This window comes from Alosa sapidissima, chromosome 2 (assembly GCF_018492685.1).
Source record: "Alosa sapidissima isolate fAloSap1 chromosome 2, fAloSap1.pri, whole genome shotgun sequence".
Classification (NCBI taxonomy): domain Eukaryota; kingdom Metazoa; phylum Chordata; class Actinopteri; order Clupeiformes; family Clupeidae; genus Alosa; species Alosa sapidissima.
In genome coordinates, this window is record NC_055958.1 from 6,260,574 (window position 1) to 6,274,355 (window position 13,782).

The 13,782-nt window shown below is 42.4% G+C and overlaps 1 protein-coding gene across 1 annotated transcript in view; it reads right to left on the bottom strand.

The window, feature by feature from the left end:
• Positions 1-13,782, bottom strand: part of LOC121703966 (titin-like) — a 182,083-nt gene that overhangs the window by 165,908 nt on the left and 2,393 nt on the right. Inside the window, exons 3-27 of the mRNA XM_042084447.1 lie at positions 13,366-13,569; positions 11,648-11,935; positions 11,043-11,143; positions 10,624-10,838; positions 9,392-9,791; positions 8,927-9,082; positions 8,585-8,695; positions 8,283-8,423; positions 7,567-7,812; positions 7,317-7,430; positions 6,497-6,748; positions 6,205-6,267; positions 5,848-6,106; positions 5,683-5,755; positions 5,308-5,526; positions 5,015-5,157; positions 4,619-4,782; positions 4,285-4,515; positions 3,928-4,172; positions 3,406-3,674; positions 2,919-3,083; positions 2,608-2,776; positions 796-2,495; positions 404-685; positions 31-297 (exon numbers count right to left, since the gene is read on the bottom strand). Of these exons, the coding sequence (XP_041940381.1) occupies positions 31-297; positions 404-685; positions 796-2,495; positions 2,608-2,776; positions 2,919-3,083; positions 3,406-3,674; positions 3,928-4,172; positions 4,285-4,515; positions 4,619-4,782; positions 5,015-5,157; positions 5,308-5,526; positions 5,683-5,755; positions 5,848-6,106; positions 6,205-6,267; positions 6,497-6,748; positions 7,317-7,430; positions 7,567-7,812; positions 8,283-8,423; positions 8,585-8,695; positions 8,927-9,082; positions 9,392-9,791; positions 10,624-10,838; positions 11,043-11,143; positions 11,648-11,935; positions 13,366-13,569 (6,477 nt within the window). The remainder of the gene's footprint in view (positions 1-30; positions 298-403; positions 686-795; positions 2,496-2,607; positions 2,777-2,918; positions 3,084-3,405; positions 3,675-3,927; positions 4,173-4,284; positions 4,516-4,618; positions 4,783-5,014; positions 5,158-5,307; positions 5,527-5,682; positions 5,756-5,847; positions 6,107-6,204; positions 6,268-6,496; positions 6,749-7,316; positions 7,431-7,566; positions 7,813-8,282; positions 8,424-8,584; positions 8,696-8,926; positions 9,083-9,391; positions 9,792-10,623; positions 10,839-11,042; positions 11,144-11,647; positions 11,936-13,365; positions 13,570-13,782) is intronic.

The window sequence follows — 13,782 nt, forward strand, 5'->3', positions numbered from 1 at the left end:
AATAAAACTCCTAACAGATGTTAGACTCACATTTCATCTTCAGGGAAGCACTTGTGCTCAAATTTCCAACTTTGAAAATGTATTTGCCCTGATCTTCCTTCTTGACATCTTTCACAGACAAACCGTGACGTCCACGGCGAGAGGACACAACATATTTCAAGCTGGGAGTGATCTCCTTGTTTTCAAAGTACCATGTTCCCTCAGCATCTTCACGAGACAGTTCACATTCAAATTCTCCAGAATATGTTTCAGGGACTTCAACACTCTCCAGTTTCTTCAGAATTTCAAGAGCGGCACCTGCAAGTAAATTGTGTATAAACTTATTAGTACAAGATATTAGAATGTAAATTGTTTCTTAATATGTCAGTGACATACCAAATACAATATAAATCTGAAGACTAACCTTCCACATGGAGTCTGGCAGAAGTTCTTACTTGGTCATCATCAATAACAACACAAGAATATTCATCGTCATCTTTCATGGTGATCATTAGAACAGACAGGAAATGTACTTTTCTGTCAGAGTGCATCCTGTATTTGTCACCAGTGAAAATCTCAGCATTGTTCTTCAGCCATTTGACTTTAACAAAAGGCTCATTTGTTTCACATTCAAAGGTAACCATGGTGTCCTTCTCTTTGGAATGTGCGTTTTCCAGTTTTTGAGTAAATGTAATAACTTGCTTGGCTAAAGGAAAGAGAGGAAAAACATGAATTAATATTGTATTCTGTAATTCAGCAATGATAATGTAAACCTTAAAACTTCAAGCTGGAAAATATCCATTTAGAGTACTATACCTTGCACCAACAAAAATGAATGGCTAGAGGTCTCTCCAGCAATGTTGATAGCTTTGACCATGACACTTGCAGAGTCCTCTGCAGAGACATCTCTAATCACCAGTTCACAGACATGGTCTTCAGGCCAGTACCAGTAAACACGGTCAGATTTCTCCAGCAAGACACCATTTTTGAACCACTGGCATTCTGGGTCTGGTTTTCCGACAACTCTACAACGGAAGCGAACCTCATCTCCAATAGCAACTGTTTTGCTCTGGATACGCTCCAGGATCTTTGGAGCCTCCATGCTGGGAGAGAGAGCCACTTTTTCTGGTCTAATGGTGGGGATGGTGACTTTGCCTTGTTCTTCCATCTTCTTCCTCTCAGCCTCAGACATTTCCTTGATGTGGTGAAGAAGCTCATCTTTCCTCTTCTTCAGCATTTCCTCATAAGACTCATCCTTCTTGCGACTCTTGAGCTCAACAGCAGTAATAGCCTCGTAATAGCCCTCCTCTGTCCTACGTTTGAATTTGCTTCTCAGTTCTGCCGTCTCCTCTGTAGATATGTCATGGACAACTCTCTCAACTTTTCTCAGTTTTACGACCTCTTTCTGCTGGGAGACCTCACTAGGCTTGTCAACCTTCACAACTTCAAAAGACACTCTGCCATGCTCTCCGAAGGGTTCAATTGTGGGTTTAATCTCAGGGGCGCGTCTGAGAATCGTCCTGAAGTCCTCCCTCTGTTGGATCTCCAGCTTCACAGTGTACTCAACAACACCTTCGGGATTCTCGGCAACGACTCTAATTTCTCCAGAGTCATAGGACTTGCTGTCAGTAATCTCAAGGTAGTAGATACCATCATACTGAAGCCTGAATCTCTTGCTCTTGCGGATAAGCTGTCCATTCAGGTACCAGTTGACTTTGGGAGTTGGATACCCAGTCACACGGCAGCGGAATTTGGCAATTTGCCCTTCCAATACTTGTGCGGGCTCTGGAAGCAAGACGATTTCAGGTTTTGTTTTCTCTGTGTAGTCATCTCCAGACACACCTGCAGGGCCACCCTCGTGGGCCATGCGCTCTATCTCATCCATCCTGGGAATGCCTTTCCTTCCCTCGGGAAGCTGAGTTTCCTCGACAAGGCTTTTCTCATCTTTCACAATCAGTGTGGCAGAGGTCTGATCGACACCAAATTTGTTAGTGGCCCTACAGGTGATGACGCCACTGTCTCTTGCGTAAGCAACCTCGTAGTCCAGGCTGCAGTATCCAAATTCATTCACCATGCGCATCCTGTTGGCAGCAGCCAGAGGTTTCCCATCATGTAGCCACTCCACCATCATGTTGGGGTCACCAATAGGAGTCAGTCTGCACTCAAAGTGCACAGGTCCAACGCGCTTCATTCTGACTGATGTCATCTTCTTCTTGAAATGGGGCTTCTGCTGTTTCTCTTTATCATAGAGGTCTCCCTCCTCCCACTGGTCCTGACCATAGCGAAGATGCAGTGGCTCCAGCTCTGGGGCAGCAATCTCCTTGGCCTTGTAGGTCCCCTTGGGAATAACGAGTCTCCGCTCAGGCTCTGGTTCACTGTGCTCAACCTCAACGTTGATTCTGCAGCGTGTGGTGTCCCGTCCGGCTTTGTTAATGGCTGTAGCAGTGTACCAGGCACTGTCAAATCCAACAGCTGTGGGGATTTTGAACTGGGCCTCTCCTTTGACACCTTCAATCCTAAAGTGACAGCACACAATTGATTTTTTATATATTTTTTGCATTAAACAGTGAAATGATAATACAGTATAACACAAGCCTCATTCTGATCAATTAACTGATGAACACTTACTTAATGTTAGGATATTTGTGGGATGAGATGATATCGCTGTTTTTCAGCCAGACAATATCAGGGAGAGGGTTTCCAATGGCTTTGACAGCCAGCGCAACCAAAGAGCCCTCCTTGACACTGACGTTCTTCAGCTTCTCAATAAACTGGGGTCGCACCAAGTTTTCTTTGGCTGTTAATTTGACAGCAATACACAGACATAAGTGTACATTATAAATTACTGACATTTCTGAGGTGATTATCTCTTTTAATGTAATATTTACATTTTCTACAACACATTAAAACAATTCAATAATATCCCAGCAATAGTATACCATCAACTGTGAGAGTCATAGAAACAGTAGTTTTTCCAGCTCTGTTCTGGGCCACCACGGTCCATTCTCCGGAGTCATTGGGCATGGCTGGAACCACAATCATTGACTGAGTTCCATCTTCCTTGATCACTATCTTGTGAGTGTAGTCATTAACAACCTGTTGACCTGTAATGAAAATGAGTGAAGTTCAAGTTCAAATAGTTTTATTGTCATGAAATTAATAAAATGCATTCAATTCAATAAATTCAATAAATAAATTCTCATAAAATTAATTATAAGTAATGAAATTCTTATGCTCAAGAGCCAGCTCAACTTAAAAGAATACATTAAAAACATTTTTTATGTCATATATTAATTCAAATTAATTTTACTAAAGTAGACAACCATGTCCTCATTCTCTTTCAGTACTGGCAATTTAATATGGAGATTAAGGTGAAACAAAAAAGTAACACATAAAGTAATAAACTAGTGTATACTTAAAACCTACCATTGTGGAACCAGAATGTGTCTGGCATGGGTCTGCCAACAACTTTCAGGTCAAATCTTGCTGTCTGCCCCTCGGAGCACCTGAAGGAAGATGGCTTCTGGACAAACACCGGTTTGTACAGCCTTTCAAGCTGAGTTGTATCAGTATCATCAAGCCTACGGGCTGGGGAACGCCCGGGAGAACGACCGGGAGAAAAGCTTGGAGAACGTCCAGGGGAGAAGCTAGGGGAACGCCCAGGAGAGTAGCTGGTAGAACGAGGAGATGTGGACCTGGAACCAAAACAAAACAAAAGCAAAAGCACTCAAACGGTGTAGCCTTCATATCATATGCTATTTGCACTTAGCATATTTGACCTATGTGAATATTAATTGATAATTGCAAACACCCACGCATACTATACACAACACCTTATGATACAATGAGATACAGTAAGCTGATAGACACTTGTGATGATAAACTATTGCTTCTGCTAAGAAACATAAACATATAAACTTAAACCTAAACATAAACTTAAAAACACACCTAATTCTTGTCATGGCCTCTGGCTGTGGGTACTGGCGCTGAACACCCTGGGGAGCAGAAGGCTCAATGTACAGCTTCCCAGAGCTCACAGCAGTGCCCTTCATGTTGCAAGCATAAGCAGTGTAGACACCCTCATCCTCTGGCAGCACCACGGGCAGACGCAGACTGGCTCTTCCGTCCTGGAGAAACTCCATCTGGTAACGGCCTCCGTGGCTGATGCGGTTGCCATCTTTGTACCAGGCAATCTATTCAACATGTTGAAAATACAAAACACATTACCGAGTTTGCCTCACAGATCAGAACGCTGAGTCTGATGCAAATCAACACGTCCTCATGTTTATGTCTAAAACACATTACCTTAGGCAGTGGAGTGCCACCCATTTTGCAGTGGAATGTGACCCCCATGCCTTCAAGGATTCTGTAGTTTTTGACAGGTGTGTCAAAGGTGGGCTGCCGAGCTTCATGTTCGGCTACATTGATGACCATCTCTTCCCTATCTTCAGTCACTATCTGTTGGTATGTTATCTTCAGGATGCGAATCTCAATCTCTTGGATTATTCTCTGCTCAAAAGCAGATATTTGGAATTCCTTTCAAAAATACAAAAAGCAATTAACAACGTTAAAACCACATGATGTAGTGACATCAACATCTTAAATGTGACATATTATTCTAATATTTCAACCTCTGTACCTGTCCAGAAACATATGTCGTCGTCTTCTGTGTGAGATACTGTTCTCTCTCATATTCACTCACTATCACAGGGGGAACGTCTCCGACTCTAGGTTCCTGCACCATGGCAGTCATCTCTGTCTTGTAGGTCACATCATATTGCTTCATGTAGGCGTCATATTCCTCTGTTGATTACATGAGGATGATGGAATGAAGATGATATCAGCACATCAGATTGATATCAAAAATGTTTTCAAATGAGATTAATCTCTGCTGAGATTGCTCTCTACTGAGTGTAGTAGCCACCAGTGTTTTGAAATGTACTACACTCACCAAATTCACATTTAATTTAACATAAGACAAACCCATATGTACTGCATATTAATCAGCATACTTGTAGAGGCTTATTAGTCTTACCCTCTTCAAGGAGGTTAGTAGAGGCAGAGGACTCTCCCATTTGATTCCTTGCCACAATAGTGTACTCTCCTGCATCATCAGCAAATGTCATGGAGATTTCCAGCTTGCAGGCGCCGGTCTCCTTATTGTAAGATACTCTGTATCTGAAAAGTTGAATGTTTGAAGAAAGTCATCACCTTAATACAACAACATAATGTCCAACATTAAAATATAACTATAATTACTGTCTATTTATTATTCTACTTTTTGATTTAAAATAGCATTTAATAAAAAAAAAATAATTTTAAAAGTACCTATATCCAGTTGTGAGAGGCACACCACCCTTCTTCCAATAAATGTGAGGCATGGGTGTTCCTCCAACCTGGCACTCGAACACAACACTTCCTCCCTCGACCAGCTTTTGTACAAAAGGCTTCTTTACAAAGAAGGGTGCCACACCTGCACCAGCCTCCACAGTTTCAGAGACTGCGCTCAGTTCAGACATGGTCTCCTCCCTTGCCTCGCTTATAACACTAGAAATAAATATCAAATGCAACAAACATCAATTCATAATAATTAAACACACTTGAATGCATTTGGGTATGATAAGACATTCCAGTGTCCATGACCATAATTTGCTTATTTTCTTTTTTATGAATAAGCCCTTAATAAGAATATGTGGGACCCACCGTTTCTCTTCTGCAGAAATAACTTCACCGGAGACAATGGTGATTTCCTCTCTGGTTTCAATCTCTTCAGATACTGGAAGGAAACACGTAAGGGGTGTCAGATTCAGTTGAGACGACTTCAAGGAAACATTTACAGACATTTTTAGAGTATGTTAACTGCATTACCCTTGACGAGCAGGTAGCAAGATGTGCTGATTGTCCCAGCAGGGCTGGTAGCAGTGCAAGTGAAGCGACCGCTGTCCTCAGCAAAGGCCTCACGGATCACCAGGCGGGCATATCCACCCTCATATGTAATTTGGAAATCAATGGTGCTCTCAATTTTGTAGTCCTCCCTGAACCACATGATGGTTGGGGCTGGGGTTCCAGAAATCTGGCACACCAAAGTCACAGATTCTCCCTCTGTGACGGTCACGTTTTTCAAGGCCTGGAAATGAGAATTATGATTCATTTGAAAAAATATTGTAGAATGCAAGTATATTTTCTCAGGTTTAAGTCAGACTTAGTGACAATTACAGTACTTACAGCAACAAGTGTAGGAGGCACAACTGCTTCTTGTTCAGCTGGGACAGCTGCAATTTCCATAGCCTAATTCAAAATAAAAAATAAAATATTTACATATGGCAAGACATTATACTGCTGTTCTATGAAGCATTACCTAAAATTGAATGAATCAACAGGGATTCAGTGGAGGAAAGGGAAGGAATCCTCAGTAAGGGGCAGGTGGGAGTGTGGACATGGAGGGACACCACGGGGGACCTCGGAACAATGTTAGCTCAAGTTTTTTTTTTTTTACACCACACACCAAGCAACAAACCTGGTCCTCCCATTCGCCATAAGCCTGCTCCATGCCACCTGCGTAGGAAGCGCCTATCTCGCTTTGCAAATGTGTCTCGTACTGCGCCTGATATCGCTCGTCTCTAAACGGAGGAAGGGTCGGCTCAGGGGTCACTCTCATTTCCATGACCCTGTGAGTCGGGGCCTTGACAGGCTTGATGATCTTTTGAGCACCGTGGCTGGACGATAGCTCTTTCTGGAGAGTGGCAATAGCCGAGCCTGCTATTGAGACCTAACCGACCCAAGGAAAAATAGCATGATTACAGGTGACTGACACAAAACTTGGATTAGCCACACGGACGGAGAGTTTCCAAGTCAAGAGTGATGATTTTAGGTTTTTTAGGTTTGTGGGAGGCAATGGGAAGAATCAATGCATGTTAGGTTGTTAAAGTGCCTGTAAGCTACACAGGAAGGTACAAGGGATGTTCATTGGGATGAAATGGGTTCATTGTCTTAAACGAGGAATAACGAACATATTTTAGAAGGGTCAGAGTGCATATCACTGCACTTTTTTTTATGGCATCCATGTTATGGAGAGTTAGACAATAAAGATGGAGCTAACTGTAACTGATAGGTACATATCAGGCAAGCAGGAACATTCTACTACTTGTAGGATACTCATATTTGAACCAACACAAATAGCATTTGCTCACTGGTTTTACTTTATTATAAATAATGGCACATTCAATACAGCTATAGTATTTATTAGTGCAAAAGGGGAAATAATCTCAGACAATTTCCACCAAGCACTGCTGTGATTTTTATCTTGTCCCTGCTTGCCTGAATTTGCACATGCTTACCTCATGGCTATGTTCAGCTTTAGGCACAGTAACTTTTGAAACTGTAAAGTGTGGTATGGGGGAAGGAGCCAGGCCAGTGTCCACATAGGTGCTGGTTTCTGTGCTCCTTTGGATCTACAGTAACCAACAGAGTGAAAATTAAGCGAATACATCCAAGAGAATACGTCTACTAATTTCAACTGTGCCTTCCTCCTAAGGTTTTTTTTTCTTTTCTTTTTTTTTTAATCTATGCTGTAAAGCATGTTCTAACCTGGGAGATATGAACAGTCTTTTCAGCAGCAGAGGGCATTAGTGTGGCCTCAGCCCTTGCTCTGACTTGTTGTTGTTGTAGTTGTTGTTGCTCAGCGGCAAACATGGCCTGCTGTGATACATCGAACTCTACGGTTTCCTCTTCAGCGGTGGCGGCCCTCTCGGCATGCACAGGCTTGCGCACGCGTGCATGATCGACGGCAGCAAGCACAGTGGCCACAGCACCGGCCTTTTTCCCAACCTCGCCCTAAAGGCAACAAGCAGTCAGTGGGATCTGGAGCATAGATAGTGTTCAATCTATGGCATATGTTACGTATACAAACAAAAGCATTCAACATTTCAAATAATGTCTGCATACAAAATAACAAGAGGAAAGAAGAGCTCAAAGAGGTTAATGGCATATGCATGCATAACTTCATTAGTTTGGTTGCATACATGTACATGTTCAAATTACCGTATGTTGTCTCTCATAACATGACATTATGGTGGAGGAGTGAAAAAGTGTCAAAAAGTGAACAAGAAGGTGACATCCAACACAAAGGGAGGGTAGCATTTTACTGACAAATTAGCCTGTTGCACTTCTTTCTCTCACTATTTTCTCTAAGCACTAGTTTAATCATAACAGCTCAAATGCTACCCTGTAATATTTCAAGTGCTTCTGTGAACGAAAGTGAGGGTGATGAAAGACCAGTCAACAAAAACAATGTCATCAGCTACCTGCTCCTGTTCTGTGGGACTATGCGACACAGAGGAAGTGTCCAGTTCACAGTGCTCTACCAGTGAGCAAACAGTAAGTACCTCACTAGCCTGGTCAACATCTGCGACCATCACAGCAGATTTCTCAACCTCTTGTGTGATCTAAATGTGCCAGTGTTCAAGAAGGAGATAAGGACAAGATCAGATTTCAAAATATTCTATATCGATTCCTGCATTTGTTTAATTGTTTTGCTATAGTGACAATTCAGTCATTTTAATATACTGATTGTTTAATCAATTACTCTATACTGCTGGCATTCTACCTCTATAGTTGAAGAAATTTCCTGTATGGTGCTTTCAGCATATGGTGCACCAAAACTGATGTCAAGGGACACTGTGGTATCAGATACTTCCTGGGATTCCTCCTGTTCTGTCTATACAAATGTGAGAAATGAATAAGCTTTTAGTTGTAGACATAAATTCAGCAAGTAGATGACTGAAACAAGGTTAAACAAATGGCTAATGAAAGGAATGGGTGGATGATCTAGCAGGGAAAGACGAGTACTGAGTTTGTCAGAAAAAAGAAGGGTTGGATAAAGAAAAAAGATGGAAGTGAAAGAATGGTCTGGAATCAAACTGTGCTCATGAACTCCACTGAATTGTACCTGCTCTGCTGTAGATGTAGTTTGTGCAGAGGTGATGGTGACCTCATGAGTGGACAATTCGACAGAGCCACTTTGAGGCTCTCGACTACGAGCATGTTCCACTGCAGCTACCACCGTAGCAACAGCGGCTGTTTTGTCATCCGGCATTTGGTGTTCCTATTATACGTGCAAGTAATATTCAGGCAGCGAAAGTCAAAACCATTTTGTTTATGCAATGTACCGGTAAGTGCTTTTCACCTATGGTAAAAAGCAGCATTTACACTACATAATAAGCAGATTGCATGTTAGCAAAAAAAGCAAACCAGGCAGACAAATGCGTAATTAAATTCAAACAGAGCTTCAAAAATTCATTCAAATGGCCTCAGGCCCTTTACAAAATTCAGAAGTATTATGCCTGTTTTGTCAGGTCTTCTCATGCATGTTTACCGGTCGTCCACAGAGAGACTTATCTCCCGAATTGCTCACCTCTTTTACGGCCATTCCACTCCCACTCACGGCCATCCCACTGACGGCCATTCCACTGGTGGTCATCCCACTGACGGCCATTCCACTGGTGGTCATCCCACTGACGGCCATTCCACTGGTGGCCATTTCAGTCATGGACATTCCGCTCACGGACATCCCACTCACTTGCTGCTGCTGCACACTAACAGAGCTCTCCCACGAGGCACGCTGGGTGACCGAGGTCTGCATGTGAGTGGCTCCAGAGGTCATGGCAGTGTAGCTGGCCTCCGACGCGTAGCCTGCCTGTTTCCACGGCGGCAGCACCTCTGTGGTCTGGATCACCTGCTTACGAATCATGATTGGGGACTTGACCGGCCGAATGGGGGACACGGACAGCCTGCTGGCGGCAGGGGACACAGACCTGTGGGAAAATAGACATGTGAGAATGAAAGTGTGAGTGGAATAAAATACAAGTACTTCAATTTCAATTTTGCAAAAAGCACAAGCTCCATGTCAAATATATGCTAGTACTGTACAAAGAAGTACTTGTTTAATCGAGTGAGCAAACCTAGACCATATGGACAAAAGTATTGAGACACCTGGCAAATACACCTATAAGAACTCTTATGATATCCCATTCTAAATCTATATGCTCAGAAAGCTAACACAGCTTTGACACTTCTAGGAAGGCCATTCACCCAGAAGAGCAGTTGTGAGGTCAGGCATTGATGTTGGACGAAAAGGCTTGGCTCACAATACAGTTATTGTAGTGATTATTTCACACCAAACTCAGCCAACTATATCTTTATGGATCTGGCTTTGTACACCCTATGACAGTACCATCACACTTGAATTCACTGAGCTTTTCAGAACGATCCATTCTTTCACAAATGTTTGTGAATGCAGACTGCATGACCATGCACAATTGTATACGCTTGATTATATACAGTACGCCTGTGGCAATGGGTCTGAATGAAACGTGTTAAGTCAGTGACTAAGTAATACTTTTGACAATATGTGCAGTGTTTCTCAAACTGTGGGAAAAATGATGTAAAACAGCAAAATGTAAAATATGTAGTTTATTTGGTCTGCGCTACTGTATTTCTATGGTGTTCATAATGGTGGTTCAAATGGAGAGCTAATTGTTTTCTGAGGTGGTACTCGTTATAATATAGTGTATATGAATACACAATAGCACTTGCAGTGATAATGTAGAAATTGGGCCCTGTAGAGTCAAAGTGTGGTAGTCCTACCTGACTGGGCCTGGTACTGGTCCTTTCACAGGCCTCACGGGGGAGGGGGACTGGTGGCGAGTGGCGGACACTTTCGCCATTGCTGAAGGTGGGGACCTTGAGGTCGGCTTTGGGGGCACCCGTGGGGGGGTCTTGTGTGCCAGGCGCTCAGTCATAGCACCTCCCTCAATCATCATTGCTGAACTGGAGGATGACTCAAAATGAGCTTCCATTCTCTGCAAAATGAAACACAGGTGAGTGTAAATTATGCTTGGTTTATTTTGAGAAAAAATAATAATTCAATTGTATTTACTTACATAGCACCAATAACAAGCACTTTACAAAGGCTAGAGCCTGTTTCCCTAAACGAAAAGCTATGGCAAATAGGGCAAGGAAACATGTCAAGGGCAAGTTGTCCTGTCTTGGAAAATTATGCTTACCTTCTCCACCCTTGCCTGACGTGACGAAATCTGGGAGGACGAAATCTGAGAGGAAGAAATAACTGTTTTTGTCTTCTTAGCAGGTACTGCTACTTCCTCACCTGTAGGGCAAAACAGACACAACTTGTAGACTTATTACTGTCCTCAGTATAATTCATGGAGTAGCCTACATCATAGCCTTTGTCCACTAGAGTGCAGTAGGCCTACAACGTAAAATGAGTCCCCACATGTAAACAATATGCCTGTGTTTTTGATTAATTCCCATGGGCTACAATTTGCGGGAAATTGTAGGTAACAGTTAGCTAGCCTGCTACTTAACCACGAGTCTGTCTGCTCACGTGATCGTGTTAATGAAAAGAAGCAATTGGCGTCCTGTTTTCCCTAAATTTAATGTAAGTAGACTATTAGAGTTAATGTAATGCATAGGCCTACAGTAAATGTAAGTAACTCAGTAGCTACTCAGAAGCCCTTAAGAGAGGCAATATTGGCATAGGTGCTAAAACGTTTTTTGTCAACCAGATTTGATATGCATTTGCAAATTTCTCCGTGCACCCTAACTGATTGTAGAGTTTGTAGGCCTAGCATGATTAGGCTACATGGCTTACCCTGAACGAGCAGTTCAGCAGTAGAGGTGGCACGGCCACTGCTGTTGGAGGCACTGACAGAATAGGTCCCAGAATCCTCTGGGAAGGCTTCTGCAATCAACAAACTGTATTGATCTCCATCTTGTACAATCTGAAAGTCAGCGGAGCTTTGAATCTCAGCTCCCTCCCTGAGGAACTTCACCACAGGTGTAGGGATTCCTGTCACACGAACATCCAGTCTCACTTGGCTTCCTTGTCTCACGGTCATACTTTGCAGTCTCTGAGTAAAGTTGGGCGGCGCGGTTTCCGCTGAAAAATCAAAGAAATACAAATGGTTATGGGCCTAGGCTACAAACTGCACCTGGTTCAAGCACTGGGCTGTTAATGATTTTTGATGTGACGTGGTGTCCAGAGGATGGCATAAAATAATATGATCTAATATTTATGAGCGGAGATAATTCTGTAGACTACTTTATTTGTCCAGTGAAAATAATGTTAATAAAGCCTGCATTATTAGAGGACACGTCGAAGTAGTCATTTATAATAGGCATTTGCAGATGGATGGTAGCCTACACAGGCCTCTGCAATCTGCATGACGTTGGTTTCCAAATAGCGGATCAGATTATCACCAGAATTTCTGGACAGTTCTGACAGTCCTATAATTATACACCCACTGTCCATTCTGGGATGTGGGAAACTTAGGCTACAGGACCACTTGTTAGGTTTACATCTTAAACATTTTAAGCCACTGATGGTATACTATGGGAATAATTCATGTAAAATAGCCTACATTACTTTTCTACTAAACCAAGCAATGAGATATTCAGCTTGCCAAACGTTTATGTTCGCCTATTATTAGTGTTGCCACCCTAACAGCACCATATGCTTACATCCTTAGATTTTTGGCTCAAATCAGTAATAACATACATGAGTTGACAGTCCTTATTCATTAATCAATTCTTACTAATTATGAGGTCCTTACAGGCATTTTTTATAACGTGAAAGCAAATCTCAGACAGATTATTTCTTGTCATTTGTAGCCTATTGACTTTTCCACAAATACATAAGAATAATAAACATAGAAAATGAGACCAAAGGAATGACATTTGAAAAACAAGTACAGATCACAGCTAAGTAGGCCTATCGGCTAATGACCATCATCCTAATTTAAATGTGTAGAAATAGGCCTATTTCTGCTTTTAATCTTTCAAATGAAGCATATTGTAAAAGTTTTCTTCACCAAAGCATTTCCCCATAAAATCTGTCTACTACCTCCATCAGAGCATGTGCATTGCATAGCTTACACCATATACCCAAACAGAACTGGTTTAACCTGATTCATGTCGGCCTTCATGGCCTTTAATATTTTTGTAATTGGCTGTTGAAGTGAAACATTTTGACTCTTGGCAGGGATATCAGACAGGCAAACACTTCCCTGCTGATAGGATCTGGCACACATCCTGTCCCTATCACACTGATTGCTAAATCTCCCATTAGTATCAGCCATGCTGCCAACTCTAATCAGACATGCTGGGCTCTGTCGTGGTCTTGTTTTATTGAGGGGGGGAGGGGGGTTGGGTAGCAGCAGGCATTTACATTTTTACAACTGCCTCTTCATCTTACTGCTGCAGTTCATTAAATTCCTATTCTTTTCCCAGGGTTTCCCACACTTACAATTATGTGCCATGGCTGTGCGGATCAACAGGAATGAAACTTGGCACTGACACGAGTTCTCTCACCTGTAACAAGAAGTTCAGCGGTGCTAGTGGCTTGTCCAGCGCCATTGGTGGCTCTCACAGAAAATCGTCCACTGTGTGCGGCTGTCACGGCAGAGATCTTCAGAACAGCGCGGCCATCGCTGAACGAGATCTGAACGCCGGGCAGAGCGGCAGTGGAAAGAACCTGGCCATCACGAAACCAGCTCACCTCAGGAACTGGATTACCTGTGAGTAACATTAATTTTCCTTTTAACAGCAATGGTGATGATTAAGGTAAATTACAGACTACAATGCCACAGGCCACAACAAATGCAGTGGTGTTGGACAGTCTAGACAGATACAAATATCTCCTATGATTTTGCTGCAGTGGAATATAACATTTTCTTTTAAAAAGAAAAAAAATTAAAATTAATTAAAAATTAAATTGAATTGACATTT